The sequence below is a fragment of the Triturus cristatus genome, chromosome 3_1 (assembly GCF_964204655.1).
Source record: "Triturus cristatus chromosome 3_1, aTriCri1.1, whole genome shotgun sequence".
In the NCBI taxonomy this organism is placed as follows: Eukaryota; Metazoa; Chordata; class Amphibia; order Caudata; family Salamandridae; genus Triturus; species Triturus cristatus.
In genome coordinates, this window is record NC_140583.1 from 258,161,704 (window position 1) to 258,188,970 (window position 27,267).

The window sequence follows — 27,267 nt, forward strand, 5'->3', positions numbered from 1 at the left end:
GGAAGGATCAGCTGGTGTGGGATGACAGCTGATAGAACATATACCTGCTTGCTCCTGAATAAAGATACTACTAATTTCTACTATTTGGCACCAGTCCATTCTTTACAACTACATACTCCCCTGTAGACATTCACTGCAAAATCAGATCAACCAATGGCCCCTCTCCCTGAGCCCCTAAGAGCATCCAAAGACGACACACTAATGATGTCAACTTCTATTTGGCATCTTACTAAAGCACAGCATAGTTTATGCCACGCCCTTAATTATGTTGGCCACGCCCCTTTGGCAGATTTGTCACCACCTTCTTAAAGACACCCCTTCCGCCCAGGTTTGTCATCCCACTTAAAGCTGACTAACGTCACTGAGAAACAACATCGAGGGATGGGAATTTCTGGAATTTTTTTTTTTTTTTTGCATATTTATATTGCGCGAACTGGACCCGAAGGTATTGGAGCGCTTTACATGAGCACCGGTAATGTTACACATCCAGGCACGTAGAGATAAAGTGATTTGCCCATTATTAACAGGACCGACTGGCGACTGCTCTTGGAACGCTTCCACAATACTTTATTTTCAACGTGCCGTGAAGAAATAAGACACTTTTAAAAAGAACATTTGATTTGCTTTTCCAACCAGTCCAATGCCTGGTGTATGTTTTCACATACTCAAGACATTTGTTTACCTTTGTCAAGCGGAAAATAACATAAGGATCGGTAGAAATACGCCTCCATCTATGCTCCGATATGAACAATTTTTAAATGGCCGGAAGATTTTGCCAAATTTCAGCGGGATTTGGCCTTTGTCGTCCTTTTTTTGTTTCTCTCATAATACAGGCTTCTCGTAGATCAGCTGACTCAACGTCAGTGCCCAGCCTGACGCCAGGTGGTCACGTGGGAGGAGTAAGAGTCTGTGCCCAGATAGAGATTGGTGAATGAAGTTATCATGTGACAAGGATTGAGGCTGCTGCATTTAGTTGGCAGGACTGGTGACAGTTGCAAAAGATAATGGTGAGTCTGACAGAATGTTGTATCCGGAGTCAGTAGATATGAATGCAACAAACATGCTTTATATATGTTATCGCGTGAGCATTGCGTGTTCATGCGTTCAGTATCTGTCACTATGTCTAACATCATGAATGTTTTCCGTACACTGTAGGCTTATGTGCTTTACGCTATTGCTGATGTATGTATGCTTTATACTTGTGTGTACTTACAGTGTTCACGCAACGACTCTTTGATTAGTGTGTAAGAATGTCTGCAGTTGTGTAAGGAAGGCAGCGATGAGACCGTGCGCATCATTACCAGGTAACGAGATGACTGCCCAACAGTCATACAAAGTAACTGCAGAAATAATAGTGTCCTTGGCCGAGGTTATGATTCCCCAGTTAGAAGGTTGCACTGGATGCGTTTGAACTATGGGGAGAGGGTGTGGCGTAACGGCCAAAGCTGCCGACCTTGGAACAGAGGAACCAGGTTCCTGTCTCGGCGTCGGCTCAACATCCTGCCATTCTGCTCAAATCACTTAATCTCTCCGTGCCTACCAACAACGAATGTGGGAAAAAAAACTCTTTGAACATTAGCAACCGGAAAACAGATGTACATATTAAATAATACCGGTTAAAAGCGTTAGCTCCCCGCCCAATATTCAGTTCCAAAATGTCGCAGATCCTTTTTTTTTGTAACTGTCCCATAAATGTGGCGACGAGAAGTCATCTCGTGTTGCCCATACGTTTCTCGTTGGTGAGTGATGTTACGTGAATGATATACCGGCCTAATTATCACATAATACACGTGAGAAGCTCCTCAAGGTGAAGGTATGTTGATGTAGCCACGAAAAGAGAAGTGACTCAGTTTTTTCATAACACAATTTGATAATAAATACATGTTTAAAATTGCTGAAAGCTTCACCTTGCTGTCATGTGTACAGTAAGCAACCGCCCAGATATTTGGTCACAGTTGCATAATTGGGTCAGGTCACTGGAGGTGGGATCTGTGAAATAGCACCCTGGTGTCAAAGCTTGTGCTCTCAGTGGCATCTGTAGCTGAACGAACCTCTTCTCTACAGTCGTGCCAGTGAAAGACTCACTAATGAGTAAGCAACTTAGGGGCCTATGGTCAAGGAAGTGGCGGAGCGAGGCGTTGGCCGTCATGGCTTAACGCCTCACTCCGCCACTTCTGAAACGCAAGGCTGCACCATATTTACAGCGATGTGGTGCAGCATTGCGTTTCCCCCAGCGCTGGCGCTACTTTTAGCGGTGTAGCGCCAATGCAGGCACCCTTGCACCATAGTGCAAGGGTGTCCGCGTGTAGGGGAAAGATTGTTTATGTACTGGAAGGTCCTCCTTCCTGCACATAAACAAGAACAAGCATTTGCAATGCAATAGGTCTCGCATTTACGTGAGTTTGAGCTATTGACATTGCAAATAACTATGCCTTTTATTTTTCTTTTTAAAAACATAAATAAAAGGCATTGTCATTTACAATGCCAATAGCTTATACTCGTTTAACTGCGAGACCTATTGCATTGCAAATGCTTGTTCTATTTCTTTACTTTTGATGAAATCATGGCACCCGCGTGGGTGCCGAGATTGTAACTAAAGTAAAGAAATAGAAAAGAAATGGCAGGGCGGCCGCATCTAGCATGTGGCTTGCTGCGCCGTTTAAAAAACAAGCATTTGAAATGCAAGAAGAGGAGCGTTGTAAACTTATTTTCGGCGATGTGCGCGGCCGCCATAAAAACACAGCAGGGCACTGGGAGGCCGTGGGCCATATGGTCGTTTCACAGTGTGACTGTCCTAAATGCACGCTACGTGGCAGTCTCAGGGGAAGGGGGGGGGGAGGAGGAGCAAGGAGAGGAGCGGTGGTAAACAAGAGGTGTCGTGCAGCTTGGGGATTGCGGGGAGGGTGTTGGAGGAGCAAAGAGAGGAGCTGTGATAACGAGCGCAATGTGTCGTGCAGCCTGGGGGTGGTAGGGGGAGGGGTGGAGGAGCAAGGAGAAGAGCAGCGATAACTAGCGTGAGGTGTCCCAGGCACAAATTCCCATTAGGGCACCCTTAATATGTGGTTAAAAGCAGACATAAGATGCCTCATAAAAATATATAGTACAAGTGGTTTCACGTCATGTCTCACTTTCGTGCTGTCAAGGCTATTCAACCAACAAGACTTTGCATGCGCACATATTTAAGCCATTACCGGATGTCAATAGTGAAACACAAAGTACTAGAAAACGGACATGCGCTCGCTCAAAGGCATGACACGCTGAAAGGCATTAAGTAATGAAAGATTACTCTCAATGTATGGGTTTTATGTTACACAGTTTACATATAGCACGTCTGCCATTTACACGGCTTTTAGTCGACGCCAGATCTCGACTTTCCTACTGTGAGCACGGCGCAGCACGGAGGATCTGCCTGGGAACACACCGTTATTTGGAGCCCGAATGATGACATCCCTCCATGATGCATCTATTCAAAGCAGCAGTGAAGTAACAAGCAGGAAGGGGGTGGCAAATAGTGTGCACTTTCGCGGCCCCTTTGATGTCCTCAGTGGCTTCAGAGCTGCTGATAACGAGCGGGACTGAAAATGATTGCTATTGAAAAAAAACAATGAACGTGGGAAATGAGGTGCATACGTCACAACGTTAGAAGACATGAAATCACATCACGGGTTAAGCAGCTGATTCTAGAACAGAGTCTACCATGAATAGGATTATGCATTTCAATGTCGTGTACCTGAAGATGCACCAGAGCTGCTGATAACCAGCCATGCCCTACACGGTGACGACGAGCGGGACTGAAAGTGATTGCTATTGAAGAAAAAAAAAAAAGAAGTGAAACAAAACAAACCCGGCGGAGCGTGGCGCGCGCGTGCTTGGGGCCGGGCGAGCGCTTTCCAGGCAGGGGAGCGGACCCTCTGAAGTGCTCCCAAAAAGCGGAGTGCATGTCGGCACCATGCGCGTGATTGTGCGCGTGCTAGCAATGCAATCCGCTTTTTGGGAGCACTTTGAAGAGCCCTTTTACAATAGTCTCGCTTTGCGATCACTTACGCGATAGCAAGGCGAGACCTAAAAAGCATTTTGCTTTATCCATGTGTGCACAAGGCAGCACACATGGAAAAAGCAAAAACGAGGAGAAATAATGCATTTCTCCTGGTTTCGCCAACATAAGACCAGGTTTTCCCTGGTCTTAATTTTTGTCGCTGCCTCCTATTTACACTGTCCTTGTAAATAGGGGACAGCGTTAAAATCAATGGGTGTTGCTTTAGAACGCCCACCGCAACACCTACTGCCTACCCCTTTCAAGCTAAGCAGAGCATGAAAGAGTGCCTTATTTACAAGGCAGCGCTAAGCCACATTTAGTGGCTTAACGCTGCCTTGTAAATAAGTCTATGCCCCTGTCGTCACAAAACGCCGTTTAAAGTGACGTCGTGGTGGCGACTGGGGCTTGTACATATGCCCCTCAATATCCAAAATGTTACTAACACAATACTGGATCCTACTACCTTTCGTTCTGATTCCGCCACCCAACTATGACCCCTACTCACTAATTAATACTACATCTCTCACTTTTAAAATCCAGCCAAAAATTATCCCATTTCAACCTGAAATAAACTTGATGAATAATTTTAAATTCCCTTTATCCTTGAAGTGTGCCCAACAGACAATAAAGATAGAGTCTCAACAGGGACATCTGGAGTGATAGAACAATTTGGGTTTAGGTTTGGTGTAGAACCTATTCTGTTGGTATTAGACTGCAGAATGAGAAACAGGAACAAAGCTACAACACGCAACACATTTTATTCCTTTATAAAGATGGCGTCCATTGCAGGGCATCCATTCGTCCATTTGTTTCAAAGAGAACATCAGTTGAAACATATTACACCTATCCTATTTTATGCAAACAAGTTCACTTGTATAATGTAACAGTAGTTACTATTTTCTCCCAAAAGGACTTAACGCAGCACTTATTGCAGTTCATTTTATTGTTATTTTTACAAGAAACTTATATTAGGTCTTGAAAGAAATGCATTTTCATTCTTAACAGAGAATGAGCAAACCAACAGAACCTTTCAGTAAGTCCGGCAGAGTGTATTCATCACTGTACACCTCTCCCTTTGTCCTTCAATAATTTTTGGGTGTTACTTCTCCAATTCTGCATGAAGTTGGAGGTTGCTGCAGAGTCCTATAAATGGAATTGCTTACCGCTGTGTGAAACTCTCAATTTAGCCATGCTGACTTCTGAGCTCTGTTCTTGGATATATATGAACTTATATAGCGCAACCTACCTACTAAGTAACAGTATTCATATATATGCCAAACTTTTAAATATGCATGATTAAGCATGCATACGTGATTGTTTTGTTACTTAAAAGCAGGGAATGTTTGCAGCAATACATGGCCTATATGTAAAGAACAATGCATGCATTTATAAACATTTTTTACAAAGAACAAATTAACCAGTATAACCTTCATCCATCGCAATCTGGTTTCCGGTCGGCACATAGTACCGAAACGGCAGTAGTAGAGATTGTTGATAATATCAGGCTGGCCCTGGACAAAAGAGAATCAGCTATGCTGGTTCTTTTGGACCTGTCTGCTGCTTTCGACACCATCTCCCACAGCATTTTAGAACACCGGTTCTCGGAGGTGGGAGTAAGCCCTGGACTCGTTCAAAAACTAAAGAACCGTTCAACCACCATACATATAGATACCCTGGCCTCACGTAGTAGGCCAGTAAGCATAGGAGTTCCCCAGGGATCCATCTTTAGCCCTATGCTTTTTAACCTCTATGTAACACCTTTGGCCAGGGCAATCCGGTCCTATGGTTTTTAGGCCATGTCTTACGCTGATTACACTTAGCTGTTGATTATGTTTGGTCCCGACCCTGCAGACATAATGATCCATTTTAAGAACTGTATGATCCATATTAACAACTGGATGGGCAATATCAAATCACAGCGCAACGGCAGTAAAACGGAGATCATCTTGTTTGGCAGGGCTGAAAAACATTGGTCTAACAATTGGTGGCCACAGGAATTGGGCTTATGCCCATCCCCAAAACAAGCTGTGCGTAATCTTGGAATAGCTATCGATAATAAACTATCCATGAAAATCCATGTCAATCTTGTATTAGGCACCTGCTTTGGCATCCTGCGGAAATTGCGTACAATTTTTAAATGGATACCTATCAATTCCAGGAAACCTCTTGTGAAGGGTCTAAATTTAAGCCGATTGGATTATAGGAATGCTTAGCTGGCTTCCCTAAACGAAGATATTTTTACCAAACTGCAGAAAACCGCTGCCAAACTTATTTTGAATCTGCCACCTAGATCTCCTTCAGCCCCCAGCTTGAGGTCCCTCCACTAGCTTCCGATAAGAAAGAGAGGCCATTTTAAAATCCTATGTCTCACTCATAAGATCATATATGGAACCGGACCCTGTTATCTAGCAGAAAAGCTTAACGGGAACCAGCCAGGAAGACTGTTAAGATCTAGTTCAAAATCTCTCCTTAACCCACTGCGAATCCACACTGTATGAACTGGGCGACGATCCTTTTCCTTTCTTGCCCCACATCTCTGGAATAAGCTTCCGTCCCATCATCTCTCCATCGTCGAACACAAACATTTCCGGAAAGAATTAAAAACTTGACTATTTGATCAGAAATAATAATGAATAGATATGACCTTCAGTCTACTGGAGTCTCGCAAGCGCCATGAGACCTTAAGGTAATTTGTGCGCTCCACAAGTGACTTTGACTTTGACATGCAATAATAAAGCAAATTCATATTTATTAAGATATTACTTTAAGAAGCTATGTATTCTTGTGTAGTGTCAGAGATACCTTTGGGAACTTAGATTTGTGATTGTAATGCTCTCAGTGGTCTGAAAACAGCATCCTGATTGCTTTAGTATTTTTGCAAATAGAATTGTGAAAAGAACATTTGAATGTCATTTCCACTTATTGTAAATCACATTTATCTCCTTAAATGTAAATGAATAGTGGAGCTAAGAAATTACTCAAATGTCTATTGCAAAACAATCAGGAAGGTACTTTGGTAACTGCCGTTTTGACTGTCAAATTGGGTTACTTCTATTTGTAGTTTAAACCTAGCAGACAGCCCTAAAAGCTGTCTGGTTGTAAAAGACGTATTGTGGGCTCAACCAATAAACATTTATAAAGTGCACAGCTACCTCAAATAAAGGTGTCCCAGCGCTACGCGAAAATTACAGAGAGTCAGCCAGTCTAAATACCCCTGACTAAAGAGCCAGGTTTTTAGGATGTTCCCGAACTCGTGTTCTGACTCTATCTGGCGCAAATGGGATGGCAGAGAGTTCCACAGTCTAGCGGTCCTAACCGAGAAAGATCTTTTCCCATGTCGAGTCGTTACATAGCGAGGGACACAGAGCAGACGCTGGTAGTTGAATCTCTGGTTTTGTCTTCAAAAATAAAATATAGGCTTGACAAACAGTCTTGTTTTTCTGAAAACAAAGCTACAGATGCTACGGTTTTATCTTTTTATGCACATTGAGAAAAAGATGTAACCTACACATAACTTTAAAGTCGGTAATTTCAAACTATTTTTTGTACCTGTTGCTAGTCAATCAATACTTGCTTTATTCGGCACATAAAATAGCCATAAAGGTATATGAAATAAGCAAACATATAATAGCAACGCCCCACACTTAACCATATAACACTCCATTGTTCTCCTGGAACTTACAGCAGCTTTTAAGAAGGCACATGGCTAGTCAATGCTGACCTTAAATCCAGCCAATAAATAAACCCACATCCCTGTTAATTGCCCACAATTATAGGACACCCTCTTAGAGGCAATTAGCAGGTAGGAAAACAATCATAAATTCATAACTGTTCGGGAAACCATATTTGTTCCTTCCCCTTAAGGCAGACTCTCCCTCACCCTCCCCATCAACAATGTATGTGGACAGAATAAGGTTAGTGTAGAGACTAATATTCCTCTAAAATGTGTTCCAAAAATTCAGTCTATCCATCCAGGACATTTTTGTGAACCTTGATTTATAAAGAATATCTGATACCAGTTAAAAGATATAATAGCAGAAATTGTGTAATTTTGTAAATGTTAATGATTCTGTAGTCGGGGACTTTAATGAGCACTTCTCAGAATACACTTAGCTTCCTTTCTGTTCTCTCTAGTTTTACAAATGTGTCAATTCCACAGCAAAGGATTTTGAAGCTAATTTTGGAGTTAGCACATGTCCATATTGAGTGTGTATACATGAAGGAAGTTCATCTCAGCTCATGTAAGTGTGACACTAGTCGAGCTATGATAGCCAAAGCTAGTAGCAGGTTCTTGAGTTTATAAATCCTCTCCTACCACATGTGTGCTCACCGAAACCACCCTGCTGCACTGCAGACTTTACCAGAGCATGTGTAGTATTCCCTAAGTCTTATGATAAGTATATGTTTTCTTTTTTCCTTCCTCCCACTAGAGGTTCCGGTTCTGTGGCGATTTGGACTGCCCCGACTGGGTCCTGGCAGAGATCAGCACTTTGGCCAAAATAGTTAAGATACCACTTTTATTTTCAACAGAGCAATTAAAATGTAAAGAAATGTGTGGTTTGTTTTGAGATAATCAGTGACACTGAGGCTTTGTGTTGGAAGGGTGTGTGCCTGGAGATTCAGGGGTAACTTGTCCCTTGTAGGTTGTAAACATTACATATCTTAAGTGAAGATAAATGTTAAATAGCATATTTGTAGAAGCTTGGGTGGGCTACAGTTGTTTTGCGATCAGGAATGTCAGAGAGCGCAAATCCTCAGTTTAAATTGCAGTGACAAGATGATTTACGGCACTGGTTTGTTTTCCAACAACTTGGCATTCCTAGAGCTGCAACGGGAGGGCACACTGACTCGTGGTTCATAGTCGTGCAGATGTGCTCTTACACCACGATTATTGACATGGCAGCAAACTTGAGGGTGCATGAGTCGGTGGTCAAGGTGACTTCAGCAGGGCAGCAGAGGCAAGGGGGTTCCGGTCCATGGTCTGGTGGCTGGTTACTTGTGCAGCAGTAGTATCTTCCCATATGCTAGCTTCTGCGGGCTCGTACATTGGTTGTTCATGGAGCAACCAGTGGTTTTATAGAACTGCCAGTGGTAATTCATATAAACTTGTTGTGTTTGGGACAGTAATTCATGGTTCTTTCGGAGATTTATTTTTGAAGCTCGACAAGCGAGGTTATACTTGTCCTTCTTGGGCTTATATGCTTTGAGTCCACAGGACTACATAGATCAGGTGGCAGAGGGCTGCATGCAGGAATGATAGGAGGAGCAAACCTGAAATGAGCATTGGCTGCAGCCTAGGATGATGCACTGTTACCAGACATTGTACAGAAGAGATAAGGTAACCATTGGAGCACATGATATGTAGAAGAGATAAGGATTTGTGGTGTGGCAGAGCTGAGGTGCCGCTTCAGAGCCTTGAAGTCCAGAGATAGATTACTTGGCAGTGCCCTGGTTATTTACACTGTGTTGCATGTTTTGAGGAAGCTGCTTTATGTTGGGGTTCTGCGACTCCTGTTTCACATCACTGATCCCTTTCTATCCCCCGCAGTCTTCAGTGAAGCTGAAACTGATCTGCGCCCAGGTGCTGAAGGACCTTCTCGGGGACGGCATTGACGTGAGTAAGCATCTGATTTCCAGTCTGTAAAGGAATCTGACAACATGTCTTGAGGCCAAGTGGGCAAATGACAGATCCTGGGAATGTTGTAGGAACCTTCAAATGGGACCTGGGCTTCCACTGATTATTGGAGAAGGATGGTAGGCTATTATGCCCTAGAGGTATTTGTCACCCCTTTCCACCAGCACCCCTTTAACCCACTACTGCAGTGTTCTTCAAACTTTTTAATGCCTCTCTCTCCCACCCCCTCCTGGGGAAAAAAGATCATTGGGGTCTCCCCTCAAAAGTTTTCACAATAATTTTATTAAACTGCCAATGTATAATTATTTTAATTATGTCTAGACTTATTTCAACTTAAGTTCTGTACTGTTTTAAAAATGCTGTCAAATACATGATTGCCAAACATACTATTCTGGTCAGACATGGCTTACTAACGTGTAAAAGTATCTGCAGTGTGCTTATTAGAAATGTGGTTGGGAGGTTTGAAGAATATTTGGAGTCCCTTCCCTTTTGACACCTTCTTCCAGCCAGGATATAAATGACAAAATATGTTAATGATGGCCCATTACAGAGCGGTTTAGTGCTGTTGACTTTTTACCCCACTGGAACCACAAGACCGTTATCAGCATAATGCTGCTGTTGGCCAGAGTGTGGCACCTCCCTCTGGGATCACTTGAGCCTCCCGCCCTCCCCCCTCCCTCCCCCCCTGTTTAAAGGCCCCAGCCCTACAGTTTCAGCACCCATTTGCACCACAGTTTCCTAAGATAAAGGTGTGATTCTGTATCCCACAAAAGCAAGCTGAAAATATTTGGTTTCCTTTCACACTGTATTTGTCAGACACCAAATAATGCCCTAATCCCACAAACAACGATTAGGACTTCCGCTCCTGTAGCACTACTTGGTGTTCACAATACTGATTGGATCCAAGGGTGATCAATACACAGTCGCTAGAGTTAAGGCACCAGTGAATGTCCTCCTAGAGCAGGGCAGGTAATACTGTTGGTAACAAGCGATTAACCAGCTCAACTCTGCCTACGTACCTTCATAGTGAGAATGTGCTGCCTGTCCTATTCTTCCATGTCCTTGGCCTATATTGAGTAATGGTACTAATTGGAGTAGCCAAGAATTCTGCATGTTAGTAATTGCCTCTTTCATCTGCAGTATGAAAAGATTCTGAAGCTGACAACAGATGCCCGGTTCGGTAAGTCACCATTCTCACCTACCTCTCCAGATATGACCTGTCTGTGAGGCGCTAAGCATTTCTCCCCCAGTTACGCGGTTTGGCAGTCTGCATCATATCACGATTTAGAATGAATGTATGGGTACTGACATGCAGTGCCAAGGATGGCGTCGAGGGTAAGGGTCGTTGAGATGGTGGAAAGCTCTGGAAGAGGAGATGGTGTGTTCTCGTCACATATCAGGTCGCCTTGAGCTATGGAAATTGTTTCTTTTCTTTTTTTTTGTTGAGCGTGTGCAGGTGTCAATATGCAGAGTAGGATTTTCAGGCAGATGTCAGGTCAGTTATATAATGCACAGGGTGGTGGTCAAATGCTCATCAATTGCGGTTTCATAATCTCAAAGGAATAGCTGCTCTTTACGATTGTAGTTGCAAGTTTAGAACTGGTTTTTGCATCACTTCCAAAAATTTTGAATTTGCACTAAGTTGAAGAAAAACACTGCCTCAGTATTGCCATTAATGGCAGCCATTTCTGCTTTAGTTAAGAGTCTGAGGAAATTGAGGGATCTTGCTGGTTATTTGTGCAGAAAGAATTTGCAGTTTCCAGTCAGTTTTCCCTCCTGCAACATTCCAGACAGGTTCAAAATGGCCTTATTAGTTTTACAAAACCACTTGTGCTGCAGGTCATGATTGAAGGCGTCCACATAGCTATGTTTGAGAACCTAGCGCTAGTCGGTAGAGTGTGCTACAGATAATAATTGGGGCACGCTTGTCAATTTTGTGTATGTTGAAACCAGTTCTAGGACAAAAGAGTGGGATTGAGGTTCATTGACTGTACTATGCGTGTGATCCTAGCATTTGTTCATAGTTGTACAGCTGTTAGACATTCATTTGCAATGACCGATTATTGTAAGAAATGCCAAGTCCTGTGGGGCTGTAGATCATTCTGAAGGTTTGACATCAACACCTATTTTCCCCAAAGTTGGAATAACACGGAGAATAGCAGACCGTTATTATCATTCATAAGCAAAGCATAGTGCTGCCTCATAGCAACAGTATAGTAGGGGGGAGGCATGCTGGGGGCTGAGGGTGTTTGAGCCTTAGTTTCAGGACTGTCTTTTGGGTAGTAATGTTGAACCATTCAGTATGTGGCAATATCAGAATCTATGTGCATTTCGAGCAAGGTATTGTCTAATAATGGAGTGCAGCAGATGTGAGGGGCAGTGGCAGCTCTGTGCAGTGAAAGTTTTGGAATAGAAGAGGCTGCTGTAAAGGGGGGCACAGGGTGCTCTCTATGTGGGCGGGAGAGTAATAGTGGCAGCTCATGGGATACTACAGAGCTGATTGAAGAAGCACTGGGTGAGTTCTAAATGGGAAAACAATACTAGGAATATGTTAGCAGTATCTTACTTCTGCTGTTTATGGGTTCCATTAATAGACTGGCACAAGTGCTGCAAGTCTAAATCTAGGCGAATTGTTAGGACTGAGTAAAAGGTATTAGTACTGCATCCTTGAGACAGACAGACGGCCTTGATGCTCATATATATTCACAATGCTGGGTGCCAGCACTGCAGTTGTGGAGTACGCTGAAATTCTAAATGAAGGTCTGTACCTGTTGGGATGTTTCTGGGTACTGCACAAACTAATTATAACTCAAATATTGAGTGATGGGGGGGGGTGTTAATGTTCCTTCTGCACATTCTGTTTTTCTAACTTCCTCCCTTCCCCTTGATAACCACCCTCCACTTTGTTCCTAATCACAGAGTCTGGAGATGTGAAGGCCACGGTGGCTGTCCTGAGCTTCATCTTGTCCAGCGCAGCGAAGCACCATGTGGACAGCGAGTCTCTTTCCAGCGAGCTGCAGCAGTTAGGGTTGCCGAAAGGTAACAGAGCCTGATTAGTTCAGGGGATCGGTTATGAGCTTAAAAGACACTCTACTAACTGAATCATATGCAGGTGTCGCATATATAAAGTGTCATTGAAAGCAGTTTGGTAACTAGGACAATATACTTTAAGTCTTATTTCAAGACCAGTAAATCTGTATAGTCGTGACAACACTTTTTAACTCCTAGGTTCAAGCAATAAAGCATTGTTGACTTGGGGTCTCTCCTCATACAAAGTCCTCCTCTGTTCAGACTCTGAACTTAAAATGGCTAGAAAGAAAGGAGGGTTTCTGGATGGGGCTGACAAATGCTATATGGAAATTGGTATAGAAAAACGTTTAACTTTTAGAATGGGAAATTAGAGAGCAAAGCCTGGTGGTCCAGAGCAGCACAACCAATGCGTCCTGTGTTCCATTTGATAGTCTAGTAGCAATCTCCGGCCTCAGAGCACTTGCAGAGCACCTATTTGCAGTAGTATTCTCCAGCCATATCTGGCCTTTAAAGATGAACCTGTGCCTCATAATTGGACTATATGGACTATATAACTGTTAGACCCTGTTCAGTGGCCACAGGAGAGACAGCGGGACTGGACCCCCAACAGTGGTGGTTGACGTCATTTGCCACTGGTGTCTTGGGGTCTGTCTTGATATGGCTGTGCATACTTGGCCAAGTATACCCTTTCTGCACTTGAATCTCAGGGTAGTGAGGACGAGCAGTTACAGGCTTCCGAAGGAAGTAATGTAGGGGGCAAGAGCTCAGAACTCAACAGTAAAACAGATACCATAATGCATTGTCCAGCCCATTGCTGATCTTAGTAGAAATAACACAGCACAACGTAACACTACACAATTCAAAAGAGCGCTGCAACAGGGTTTTGATTCTAACTATAGTTCCTAGGTAAGAGTTTGCACTCCTACTGATGCCATCTCCCCATTTCTGCAGCTTATCTAGTTAGGTCGAGCCTAGAGCAGCGCGCATGCGCTGCTTGCTCGACTTTTAGTAATGGGCTTTAGAAAGCTCACCACACCCTTGTGCGTGTGCTTTCGTTTGTCTCCCAGGCTATTGGTCTTTGCGTGCGTCTTTCTAAGAAAGACAGCACGCAATTGGGCAAAGGCGGGTGCATGTCCCGCCTTTGCTCCGCCCACGGCCTATTGCTTGCGGTTACCCGCAAAGGCCACATCTGTTTTCAATTATCGTGCCCAGACAATGACGCAATAATTGAAAACAGATCGCTCGCTGTGGCGCGCGCGCACCACTCATGGGCTTGTTTTCCTCATAACCGCGTTTCCTGCTTTGCTGCTTCTGTTACCTTTTGTGATTATTTGGAAGCACTGAATGGAAAAGTTGTTCTACAGTCTGACCAATGGATTTATCGTTAAAAAAGGAGGTCGTCAAATGGTCACTTCAACCTGAGGAGGTTATTTCTCCCAAGTCTGAAGCCATTTCTGCCTGCCTCCCCTTCACTCTGTGGAACACTACCTTGCCCATGATATGGCTGTACTTCCCTGCATTTCCTGCGACTACTTGTGACTTATGGCCTCCTCCTGTCTACTGCTTACAGACTGTGTGTAACTCTTCTGCCTGTACTTACTTGCTTGTGAGTATTCGTTGTATGACTCAAACTGCAGGTAATATCCACAGCCGTGGTCCATCTGTGGAAGAGGTGTGGCGCAGCGGCCAGGGCGACTGACGACGGACGCTGGGGATCACGGTTCGATCCCCGGCACCGGCGGCAGGGGTTAGCCCAGCACCGTGTGACTCTGGGCAATAGCTCGCTTAATCTTCCCGACGGCCCCCAGCTCCGGGAAACCTACGGGTAGCTGTGCGCTTTACAAATACTAGGATTATTATCTGTCTCCCCAAAGCTTAACGTAAAGGATTCTCCATGCTCCATTCACACACGTCACTGTGGACAGACCAGAACTATCAGTTTAGTCAGTCTGTGAGTCTCCGGGGACACTTAGAGCAGCGTTCTACAGCTGCGAACAAAATGAGAAAACAATGGTGGGTTCGGCGGAGCTCCGCCCCCTTGGATGTTTACAGCTCGAGCCTCTGGGTTAGGTCGATTTGTCCTTTTCGGAAGTTAGCGATCAAGGACATGGGGATAATTCAGCCATCGATTACATCATTGTGAGTGCAGGGCTATTTAGTTGACCCAGAAAAAAGAGTCTTCCTGTGTTAGTTTCACTCTTAAGCATTGCGTTCTGTTTGCAAACACATTCTGGTGGATTGTTGTTGAGGGGTCGGACCTTCGACATAATTCGCTGTCCTATTGCTGCTAGGCAGGTTTGAGGCTCACGGAGATGAAGCGTTGGAAATGGTCATATTTCGGGAGCCCGGTGTATTTAAGTGATGACATTTTACAGTTTGAGGTTCTTTTCTTAGCAGGATGCCGTTTTTAACTGCATACCAGGGCGGGGCATTGTCAGTTTCTGTTCTCCCCTGGAGGTTCTTGCGCCTTGTTCTAGAGTTGCAGCCTACGGACAGGTTTCTGCGTATATTGGTTGTTGAGCCATCATTTCCCTAAAACATATTGGTGTAAAATGAAATCAGTAGAAAAGCGCATACTGGGCCGCAAGATGACCGCATATGGACTTTGGTTAGAGGAGAAATGTGTGTGCCCCTTATGGTTGGAGGTTACCCCATTTTTCAAGGATATTTTAGAAAATGGTGCGCTGTTTGACAGATGCAGGATACGGCTCCTTTCACAGATGCTGGACACTGCCCATTCACAGATGCAGGACACTGCCCCTTTCACAGATGCAGGATACTGACCACCGGGTGGTCGTGGAGACCAGGCCTGCTTTGCATTTACGCTTCCATCTCTCGCTGCCCCCATTGTGCAGCCCCGCGTCCCATTGGACGTGGGGAGGGCAGCCCTGCCGCGGAATTCCTTCGCTTTCTGTGCCCGGCCGCTGCACCCTTGTGGAGCCCCTTCATCGGCTCCCTGAGGGGGAGGAGATGTGCTAACTCACGATGCCTCCTACTCCCTCACGTAAGTGGGGGCTGCACAGCCGACGTGCCTCGGCATTGAGTCTCTTCTGCATGGCAGAAACTGCTTTCAGCTAAACTTTGCCTCGTGCTCCCGGCCCTTGCTCAATTGTCTATTTTTAGCATTTTCCGTGCACCTACGCGGTATGTCCCTGCGAGTCTGGAAAAGCGGGCTCCGTGGTGGCCGCTGGAGCCTGCCGCGGACAGAATCCTCTACTACTCGATCCCACCTTTAACAAGACGCACTGAACTAATCCCCTCCAAGTGGCCTACTCTGAGGCTTACTGAGCCACAGTAGAGGTCTGCGCTGGAGGGCACTTGAATCGCACCATAAATGATGATAATGATGAACATTTTGAAATGTTTTTCAGCCCCTCTGTTAACCAAAGCCCCATGCTTGCTCTCTTTCTCTCTCTCTCTCTGTCTCTCTCTCTCTCTTTCTGTTGCTGTATTCTCTCACACTCTCTCGCTCGCCCTCTCTCTCTGGTCTCTCTCCCTGCCACTCTCTGGTCTCTCCCTGCCGCTCTCTCTGGTCTCTCTCCCTGCTGCTCTCTCTAGTCTCTTCCTTGTCTCTCTCTAGTCTCTCCCTGGTCTCTCTCTAGTCTCTCCCTCGTCTCTCTCTAGTCTCTCCCTTGTCTCTCTCTAGTCTTCTCTCTTTCTTCCATTTCGGCCTCTTCTCGTTTTTCAATCAATTGTTGCTATGTCTCACTCACTCTCTCTTTTATTCTCACCTTCCTCTCTCGCTTTTTCTCATTCCCCCGTCTGTCTCCTCTCTTCCTCGCTCAACCATTCTCTGTCCTCTCCCCTTTTCTTCCATCTCTTGCTCCATGCCTGCCTCGCTCTCCTCTCTTTTCTCTCTTCAATTTCTTTTGCTCTCTTTCCTTTCCCATTCATTTTAAGTCACATACAGGTATGAGTACCTAATTACAGAGCCAGCGTTTCAAGGCAAGTGACATCTGTATGTCAAACTATTCTGTGTTTTCAGTCCGTTTTCTGGTGATGTTTACTACTTTCTCTGTTTTTATATAGCCTGAACTCAACCGGAAGGATTTGAGGCACATTACAGGATCAACACTTATATTATAACAAGGGCACGATAACTTTGCTTTAGGCGCGAAGAGATTAAGTGACTTGCCCAGGATCACAAGGTGTTAAACCAACGTCGGGACTCCAACCCGGTTCCAAAAGCGGCAGCTTTAGCCCTTAAGCCAGATCTCATCCCCATCCTTTTCCTGCTAAGCTCTCAATTTGCACACTATTCTCCCCCTTTCACCTGCACGCTTCACCCGTCCCAAAGCACTTAATCACCACTAACTAAACACTTATTAGGTCCCAAAGGCAAGACCTATTGGATATGCCAATGCTTGTGTGGATGTTACATAGGCATTCAATAGGCACAAGTACAATTCACTGTGCCTCTACTCATGTGGAGTACATAATCATTCAGTTCAACAGTTCATACCCAAAATAGGATTGTTCTTGATGTAGAACATGGGTTGCATGTCTAACTCCGTTTTTAGGTCTCGGCTGCGAAGGCTGCGCTTGCGCAATCTAGCTCCGAGATTTAATATTGTCAGAAGAGGGGCTTGAACCCGCCCCTCTTCTCCATTGGCTGTCCTCTTAAATGCTGGTCAGCCATTGGAGAAGAGCTTTGTCTCTCCAAACAAGCCCCGTCTTTTTCCGATTCAGGGCGTGTTTTTTCACTTCTTTCGGTTTTTGAAGCCCCGCCCCTTTTACACGTGGTGGGCGTGTTTTTGTTTTTTTTTCGCGTCGGAAGATTCGTCCATTCATTTTGTGCGCGGTCGGAGCGGACGTGCGGTCACCTCTTCCTTGCTGCTGGATCGGCGTTTCAAGTCCGGTGAGTACAAGCGTTAAGGTAAGAATGTTGTTCCTGCTTGCTTCAAAAGAAGAAAATACAGTGTCCGCTTCTGCTCTGACGCGATGCCTTCTGTGCTGCAGGGTTTTTGCGGGTTGGCAGGGGTCAGCTCTTCTGTTTTCTGTTTTAATGCGGTTTTTCCATCCGCCGTGTGTGTCTTTTCTCTGGTGCCCTATTTGTCGTCACGGGAGCGCTGCGGGGAAGCGAACCCAGGCACCATCCAGGCAGTGTTAACTAGAGTGGTACAGAGGTTACTTTAGCAGCCATGAAAACCACACTAATGATTAGAGCCACTGGTAACATGCATTCTAAACATCTTCCATCATTCGAATTTGTGACAATAACTCGTAAACCGATCTCTGCACCACATGCTCGGCTCACTGAGCTATTTAGCTCACACAGCCAGCTTCTATAAGTCTGTAAAGTTTCGTAACGACTTCACCCAATAAAAACGAAATTTCAGGTTTTCAAAAAGCAATCCATTACCGATTGACTCAGTATTGCACAATCTCACCTAATCAGCCTTCAAAATTAGCTCCTGTAAGGCTGTCTCAGTCTCGTCAAGGAAATGGTTAGCTGAGAGATCAGTGATCAGAGGACGTGGCCCTAACAGTGGCAGCCTCTCTTTGGTTCCCACACTGCGGCTCGGCCGCAGATGCGAGGCTCATATGTGCTTTGCGGTTGTATCTGGCTGGTCTCCGTAGGCTGGGCACAGGCTAGCTGCTGTGCACACTGGTGACGCTAACACTAGCAGTACAGTAGGCCACGGGTGGGTGCAACCGATCCAGTTCTGCTGCCGCTTGCCTTGTTCACTGGTTAACCCGGTCAGTAGCCGACAAACATGGAGCAGGCGGTGTGAGTAACTAACTTAGATGTGCGCTCTGTATAGACTGGAACTGGCCTGGGCAGAGTGCTGGGCACCAGAGGAAGAGAGAAGGGGACACTCCTGTGAAAGACAGAATTATATCCAACACCGCTGGTCAGTGTTTACAGAAAAAATGAGAACATGCAAACAAGAATGTAGGATGCGGAGAGAAAAAAGGTTTCTCACGAGCTACACTTATCAGAACATTGCTGTATTTGAGTTTTTGATTTTGTAAAGCGCAACATATACACGCAGGCGTCTTGCCGTTACCAGTGACAGGAGAGTTGCTGACCAGATTCAGCTAATCATGACTAAACAGCCCGGTCTTCAACGCTTTCCTAAAACCTAAGAGAGAGGTGGCAGCTTTTAGCTCTGGAGGAAAACCATTCCAATTTTGGACGGTGCAGATGACAAAACTCCTGCCTACCCACAAGGACAGTTTACTTGAGGGAACTACCAGGTTTCTGGCGAAGCTAGATCGAAGCAATCTGAATCAATCCCTCAAATAGGCAGGACATAGGCTGTCAAGTGCCTTAAAGGCAGTAAGTATAAAGGTCCTTGAAAAGTATGCGCTTCCTTACGGGTACCCAATGAAGTCTACTAATGGCAGCTTGTAAGGCCGAACCAAATCTTGGGACCTTCCACAGCACCCGGGCTGCTGAGTTTTGCAAGATTTCCAATTTGTTCAAAGATTTTTTTAGGCAGATGTTGATACAAACCATTACAGTAGTCTACTCTGGAGAAGATTAATGCAATAACGATAGTCTTTAGCAGGTCTGATGGTAAACATTTAGCAATTTACTTCACAATGCACAGAGAAAAGAAAGATGCAGAGAAACCTTTATTAACTTGCTCTTTAAATGCAAGTACGTCATCGACCAGGACGCTGAGGTCTTTTACCTTCTTGACCGGCATCAGTAGGGTGCCTAGCTAGTCTGGTCACCAAGCGGGGGACCAGAAAGAGGCATTGTTGTCAAACAGGATGACTTCTGTCTTAGCAAAATTCAATTTAAGACAGTTTATCCATCCATTGGATCACTGCATTCATGCAGTTCCGAAAGGTGTTGCTCACGTTAGAACACTTGTCAGATAGCGAAACCACAATATAGGTGTCACTGTAATCAGCACTCAACCCTAAATTGTATTACACTAAATTGGGGCAAATTGTGTTAGAGGACAAACAGCACAAAGGAACAATACCGGTCTGGGCTTCTAAAAAAACTCGACTACCATATTATGTTTCATTACAGTTTGCTGCCTCCTTTCTGGCCTCCAGCAATTTTCGGCAACAATAAAAATGTCATGATGACTCTGGTGTTTAATGTTCTTCCTAGAGAGAGATCGGAGTTTTGTCTAGTGGAAGTTTTGCCTCCTGGAAAGGTAGCACATAGGGTTAATGTGCCTGCAGCAAAGAACATGTACCATACAGATCACAAAGTGCACATAATGTAAATAGGTCAGTGGGCTACTGCGTGTGTGTGTGTGTAGGTGGCTCTGTGGGTGGCTATGTTTGTGTGTGGGTTGCTCTATGAGTGGCTCTGTGGGTGGCTCTGTGTGTGTGTGTGGCTTTGTGTGTGGCTCTGTGTGTGGGTGCAAATGCAATAGGTCTCGCATTTGAGAGTGATTAAGCTATTGACATTGTAAATAACAATGCCGTTTCTTTAAATGTTTTAACAACATAAACAAAAATGTCATGAGCAATGCCAATAGCTCTAACTTTAGCAATGCCGAGACCATTGCATTGTAAATGCTTGTTCTGTTGTGAGGCCACGTTTCATGTTCACGATTCTGCAGCTGTGCGGTGCCAATGGGGCAGTCTTCTGACCAGTGATGACTCTGCTGACACAGGACCATGATGGCAGCCTTACCCTGGATGTGGCCCATGGAAAAAGCGAAGCATAGTAGTCCTTCTTGGTGGACACCTCTCCCGGCAGATGCAAGCTTTTGCTGCCTCTGGGCTGTGATCACAAAGGGTGCCCTTTTCACCGATGCGGCCTCCAGACTGGGATGAGGCTACTGCATTAATAAAAACATCAGCTCCTCCACTGGATTTGTTTGGAGTCGGGGAGCTGTATCACCAGGCATTGCAGGGGTGCCATCAAGCATGTTATTACTTCTCATTTGATTTCTGCATGTAGCCCACTGCAGAAGACTAGACCAGTGACCAGAAAACACCTCACTACACAGGTCAGCTCCAGCTACGCTTCTGTGGGAGACAGCAGCTTCTGGGTGTTCCACACTCATCAAACACAACTAGCTTCTTCCCCTGGACAGTCTGTTCTTCTGCAGGCTCAAGCAGTATGCCTCCTCTGTGAGCGGCGCTAGGCAGACCTTCCGCTTCTCCAGCAAGCTCTGCAGGCATCAAGTGATGTCCCCTCATATGACTGGCAGTCATGCAGACACTGGGCCTGGGCACTCTGCAGCTCTGTGAATACTCTGCAGAGTTCTCCCATCCTTAGTCAAGTCGAATTAGAAACTGGAATAAAGTGAGGTGGTTTGTATCCCACTTTTATGCACATTTTCCAGACAGGAACATGTTATGTTAGGTTATAGAACCAATTTGGGGTGGTTCTCTTTCAAATGTAGTGTTCAATCTGCTCCTCAAATGCATTCTTTGTGCAAGGAGATGGCTCTCACAGCAGGTATCAAAGGGCCGGCTCTAAGCAGTAGCATCCAAAGCAAGGGCACAATGCAGTGTGAGATCTTTCTGTAATAGGGGACAGACAAAAGTGCAGGCTCTCCCTTGAAACTTCGTTTCCTTGAACAACAGAAACTGCAGTCCTCCCCCCCCCCCCCTTCCCGCCCCCCCCCTTAACATTACAAAATAGCAATGCCCTGGAAGAACCAATCAGCAGCTCTTTTCCAATAAGGTCCTTAGTGAATTTCTAAAGGCAGCTCTGTCTCCACCCTCACTCCAGCCACAGAAATGTATTCAATATACTTCCACTGTGTGGGGTGCAGAATCTCCCTCCCTCTTGGACCCTGTCTCATTAGGGGCCATTCAAAATGAATCGTACGTGTCCCAGAGCTCACTCACAGACTCCTACATGCATGTAGTACAAACTTTACCGCTTACACACAAACACGCAAACTCACCCCAAGGATATGGGGGCCACATACTAATGAAACTTTACATGAAAGGCGCCAGTAGATTCTCCTTTCACTCAACAGCGAATAAAGTTATGGTCACAATACTGATTCACAAAAGCACAATACACTGCCCAACCACTTTACACGATTCACCCATGGCATGGACAGTAGTCCTCAGCCCACTATGAGAGCCTGCTTCATGCACTCCTCCAGGTCACAAGAACTGCTTCTTATTCTCATCTAGCGAGGGACAGGCCTAGGCCTCTGTGCACCCTCCAGATTAGTAAAATGCATGGGCCAAAATAAAAAGTCAGGATGCCATTTTCACGTAGAGTTGGGTCCTCGGGGCATGGTAAACACCTGCTGATCAACCAGGGGGCTTCTAGTCCTTGCAGTCACAGTTTGGGTTAGCTGGTGATCTTTCTGATATCCATCTTGACATTGTTTTGCAGAACATGCTACTGGGTTGTGCAGATCCTATGAAGATAAACAGAGCCCCCTACAGGACAGACTGCGAGACTGTAGTTTACGACGTAAGTCAAAATCTCTGCTGGGAAGGGGCGTGGGGTAGTCTGATCCAGGGGAATAAACTGCTTAATTGCACCTCCCAATTTGAACGTCTATCCACATGTCGACTTTATTTCAGTGCCTTGTTCCTCTTCTGCTTCCCCTCTAGGGCCCTCATTACAAATTGCACGATACCAGTGGGGTGGAGGCTCCGCATTTGTAAACATCTAGTACCATGCGGAACCGCCATTGCAGCACCTTGCAACTACAAGTTAACCTCCAAGAAATGGGTGATAACTATGGGGACCCGGTTTATGTGAGCCGAATTCAGCTCAGTAATCTCTATTCCATGTAGACGAATGCACGCCGCAGTTGGAAAATTGAGGGTCGGGGAGCTAAGGAGGGGGATATGTAGGGTAATTGGGTCCGGGGAAGAAGTGGAATAGCACAAGGGAGTAGTTTTCCTTCTCCTCACTTGTAATTGGGCCCTATTGCTGCTGTTCGGTGGCTGCCTCTGTTTTCGATCCTTCTGGTCATGCTCTGTCTGTATTTCTCCCTTGCCTTCACTCTTGCCATCATACATGTGTCTCGAATTCTATTCCCTTTTTCGTTATTTGCTCTCACGAGCTATACCTGTCCTGTCCGTGTTTCTGGTGGTCTTGTTATATCCCTTCTTCCTGTTATGCCATATGCTGCTTTGCCCACAATTTGGTATTTCTGATTTCCTCTGTTACAGTAACCATCACTGTCTCACTTGGCCAAGGTGAGTCACAATCCTGCAGGTTCTGAACCATCAAAGGTTCAGAGAACATAAAACAAATTATATCATCGACTATGCTTGTAAAGTGATAACTTTTTAGGAACTTTCCTTTTTCTTTTAATACAATTAAAATCATGTGGGTGATGTCAGCACAATCAGATCAAAATATCTACAATGGATATGTATTGTAAATCAGTGCATACATACATTAGCCTTGTGTGGGAGTCAGAAAAGCAACACAAAAATGTTGAGAGAAAGTGAGGAAAGAAATAAGTTCTTTTTGATTTCTTTTTACGAGAATGGCCTACAAGTCTCAAAATTGCTCTATGGTAAGTTTAATTTTTTGCCATTTCATTTTGAACAATAATTAAAACATCCTGGTTGTGTCAAAGGGGATGCTGTGGGCTAACATCCTGGTCTTAATTAATCCACTACCCTGCAACTCTTAAATTACTAGTCTTGAAAAATTCAATATAAAAGGGTTCATCCATTGCTCAGACCACAGTACCTATCCTTGGAGAAGCCCAAAAAACAGTGCTTTGTCAATGAACTTAAGAAAAATAGGGTTGGGTAGCAACCAGTAATTGCATCCTTTCACTGAGCAAGAAATACCGTATTTCCTGATCCATAGTAGGATACCACAATGTGACAAATTTTTCTTTTTTCTATCTTCTCTAGAATTCCACTTTCTTCTCACAGCCATGCTCTGAAGACTCACCCTTTAAGATATATTATTTCATAAAACTGATTCCTTTCCGTATTTCCCACCAGGGTTAATTGGAGCGTTCCGGTTTACGACATTCACATCTATAATTACCAAAAATGCAGTTTGGGCTAAAGGTTTGGAGGGACACTTTTCCCAAATACTGATAGCTCAATGAGACGTGTAGGCAGCCTGCTATTGTATAGGCAAGGGAGTAGAGGGCGTAGCTGGAGTCACTTCTTTCCTGTCATTACTTATTTAAGAGGCTTTGTAATAATGTGAATTTCTCTCCTGGTTAATCGTGCACATGGAATTTCATCATAAGCCCCTCAACATCAGTACCTCCCTTTTTCTCACTGTTTTAACTCTCTCCTGTTCATGCCTCCGCTTATTTCAATCAAATCAATTGCTTTATCTTCTTCTTTCTCATAAAAATCGTACACCCTTGTGATGATTTGGTACATATTAAGTTTTCTTCTGTCAATTTATCTTATGATTTCTTTGTCTCGTTTGCCTTTTTGCCATCACTCTTGTCTAATTTCTTCTTCTTGCCTCTCACCTTTTTGTTCTTATCGGTTTCTTCCCATCTCTGTGCTCTACACTGTCTCGACCTCATTTTCATCTCATTCCTCTTGTATCTATTCATTTCTCTTTGTAGTCTTTTTTCTCGCACCCTGTTCTGTGACTCTTTCCCCCCCCCCGCGTCATCTGTTTCTCATAGCATCAGCCCTAGTCCTTTTAATCTCTTAAATCCCTCTATTTTCTCATTCTCTTGCACCCTCAGTCCCTCCCCACCTGTCAGTGATATTCTCATCAATCATGGTCTCCTTCATCTGCTCCTTAGTGTCCCGCCTGGACTCCGTGTCGTGGCGAGTGGATTATACGCTGAGCTCCAGTGTGTTAGCACAAGTGAACGAACCGTTGATCCACCTAAAGTTCAACCTGCGAGATGGCGAAGGGAGTCTACAGCCAGCGGATATGACCGTCTCTGCCGAGAAGTTCAGGGTTCTTTTGACAGGTGGGTGGATGCAGCTGGAGGCGTTCTCACGTATATATGTGCAGCAGTAGAAAAATCCCAGAGAATCGCATATCCTGCACCAGTTTAACACATTTTGACTTCTGTTGTGCTTTGTACATTTCCAAACTAAAAATAAATTCATAAATACCTCCTGCTGGCTCTGTGGGATAGAAAACCTATTTTCAGCTAGAGACGCATGTCCCGCTCTGGATAAACTCGAGAAAGATAAAGGTAGATTAGCCATTGTTTCTTGGCCGAACAACATTAAATTAGCACTGGAAGTGTTCCCACCATCATCCCAATGTAAGTACTTTCAGTGAAAAGATCCTCACCAGTGGGCATCTCTCTCAATAATATTGGAGGTGTTTCTCTGATAGCAGAGGTGGGGCCTTCACTGTCCTGGTGTGTTTGTAAACCATACAACACATTTTCAATAATGCCGTGAACCTGTATAGACTCGAGAGCATGCATCAGTATACTGTTTGTGCCTTGTCAGTATCCCAGGAATAGAGAAGGTGAGCCTATTCTAGCCAGTGTTTTGTACAGAGAAGTCTTGTAGTGCATCCTGGCGTGAGAGTGGCTGGATTAGGGCATTAGAGCAATATAAGTTCTTTACACAATGTGTTTGATATATTAAACCCCCCCTTCCATAGGAGTAATGAGTGTAAAGTTCAGTAAGTAAATGTAAAAAGGTTGTGGGCGGAGACCTGGACTAACCATAGAGTGAGAGCAAAGATCGTGTTGGAGACAAAGCGCAGTCTATGCTGTCGCAGCACAAGACACATTTATTGATTCCCTGACGGACCCCATCATCCATTATTGCCTTCGGTGCAGGATTTATCTTTGGCCAGGATACCATCTCCCGTCTTACTTATGTCTTCCTTTCTGTTTCAGAGTTGAAGCAGGCCCAGGAGATGATGAACTCCCTGAACTGAAGAAAACATACAACACACACCACAGCTGAGCCATGTTGGCTGACGCCGAATGTGTGCAGCATCTTCAAGAAGCAAAGCAGAGCTATCAACTGGGACCAGCCTTGTCTGCTGTACATCCTCAGCCATTTCACACTGCCATATGTTTGTCAAAACTCTGCAGCTGAACTTAGTTAATGGGAAGGGATTGCAGATTGGTGGAATTCGCGCCTCACTGTCGGACCTCCTTACATTCCTTAACGTTTGAGTATCTACATTGGGAGGCTCTTCACCCCTGCACGGAGATCAACACGCGCTACTGCATGCAAAGGGCTTCTTGACAGGGAGTCACATTTGCATCCTTGGGTTTTTCATTCCTATAAGTAGTCGGATTGATCTGCTTTGGTGAGGAGTTTTTTACCAGCATAAGGAGGCATAACTTTCCCATGAGTTACTTCCGGTGTATAAAGGACGAGAGTCAGTGGACTCCCAGGTGCAGGTGCACAGCTGTAGTGTTCTAGATCTGGCAGTTTCAAACTGCCATTCGCTTCCTTGCCAAGACTGATGGATGTTCTGATCCTTGTAACCATCAGAACTTAATATTTTACAAACGCATATGGTGATGAACTCTCAAACTCATAACCGGTTCAGCGTTTGAGACTTATTGAGGGTAGAAGCTACCACCTGAAATTCAATTAATATAATATAAACCTTTTTGACAGATACCTCTGTTCATCTGCGAGGTTACTGAATTGACTAATCCTGGCATCAATTTTGCTAATTCTAGCAATAGTAACTCCTGTAAGTTGGCACTTGGGTCAGAAGTTAGCGCATTATCACGTTTTCAGAGCCTCGATCTTGTCTAACCAGTCTGCCAACATCCTTTAGAAATTATCCGCAGTGCCATGCATTGTAGAATTCTTCAGAGACGTTAACATTGAGTGACTTGCAAATATGTTGTCATGAGAAATAGAGATTCCTTCTTGTAACACACGATATGGGTTAGAATTGAAGTCCATTAAATAGATTTTTCATATATGTGGTGCTGAAGCCATCATTTGTGTTTAATAATACTTGCCAGAGCAAAGGTCCTGGCTGGTGTTTAAATTTGATGAACTTATATTTTGATTTCGAAGAAAGACTCCTTCATGTCCCAATAGATGGTACTGATAAATCCGTGTCCTCCTATCCCGAGTTATCACCCATCTTGCTCCCCGAGGAGTGATCTAATCAGTGGTGGCAGCACATTCTTTGTAGTTCCTAATTGCATCTATAGCTCTCTGCGCTACCAAAGAGCATCACTGTGACATCCTGGCCTGATGACCTCTACTATTAAATTGAAAGTCCATTCAAAGTCTGCAGTTCTCTGTATTTTCAGGCAGAAACTATAAGTGTGCTATGTACCCATCTGTCTCAAAGTAATTTGACTTCTATTTACAGTATGTTATTACTGGGAATGCATTTTTCTGTAAGCGCCGTTGATGACCTTGGCATAACGTGTCGATCTCATCATGGTGCAAAATTGCAGCATACCAGTATTAGATCATACGTTGGGCTGAACTAGGGATTGCATTGCATTATTTAAAGTCCTCTAAGGCCTGATACACCCCCAAACCAAGCTCTCCTCGATAATTCCTTTTGCCCCCACTGTGCGACAGTCTAAATCACCAATAAGATGCTGAGAGTCAAACAAGAGGTCCAGGCTGCTTCATCCTGTAGTAGTCGGGAGATCCCCAACAGACCCTGTCTGGTTGATTTTTGAGAACTTTAATTCAATGACAAGATCACTTTATCACCCAAGCAATCAAATAATTAATAAATCTATCTGTAAGACAC

The 27,267-nt window shown here is 44.6% G+C and overlaps 1 protein-coding gene across 1 annotated transcript; it reads left to right on the forward strand.

Moving 5' to 3' along the window:
* The first annotated feature begins 859 nt into the window (after window positions 1–859).
* COMMD4 (COMM domain containing 4) lies at window positions 860–26,785 on the forward strand. Its single transcript, XM_085643831.1, has 8 exons — window positions 860–1,007; window positions 8,467–8,538; window positions 9,585–9,650; window positions 10,812–10,851; window positions 12,591–12,710; window positions 21,985–22,065; window positions 24,347–24,520; window positions 25,415–26,785. The coding sequence occupies exons 1-8, from the start codon at window positions 1,005–1,007 to the stop codon at window positions 25,453–25,455; spliced, it is 597 nt and encodes a 198-aa protein (XP_085499957.1). The 5' UTR covers window positions 860–1,004; the 3' UTR covers window positions 25,456–26,785.
* Window positions 26,786–27,267: the final 482 nt, after the last annotated feature.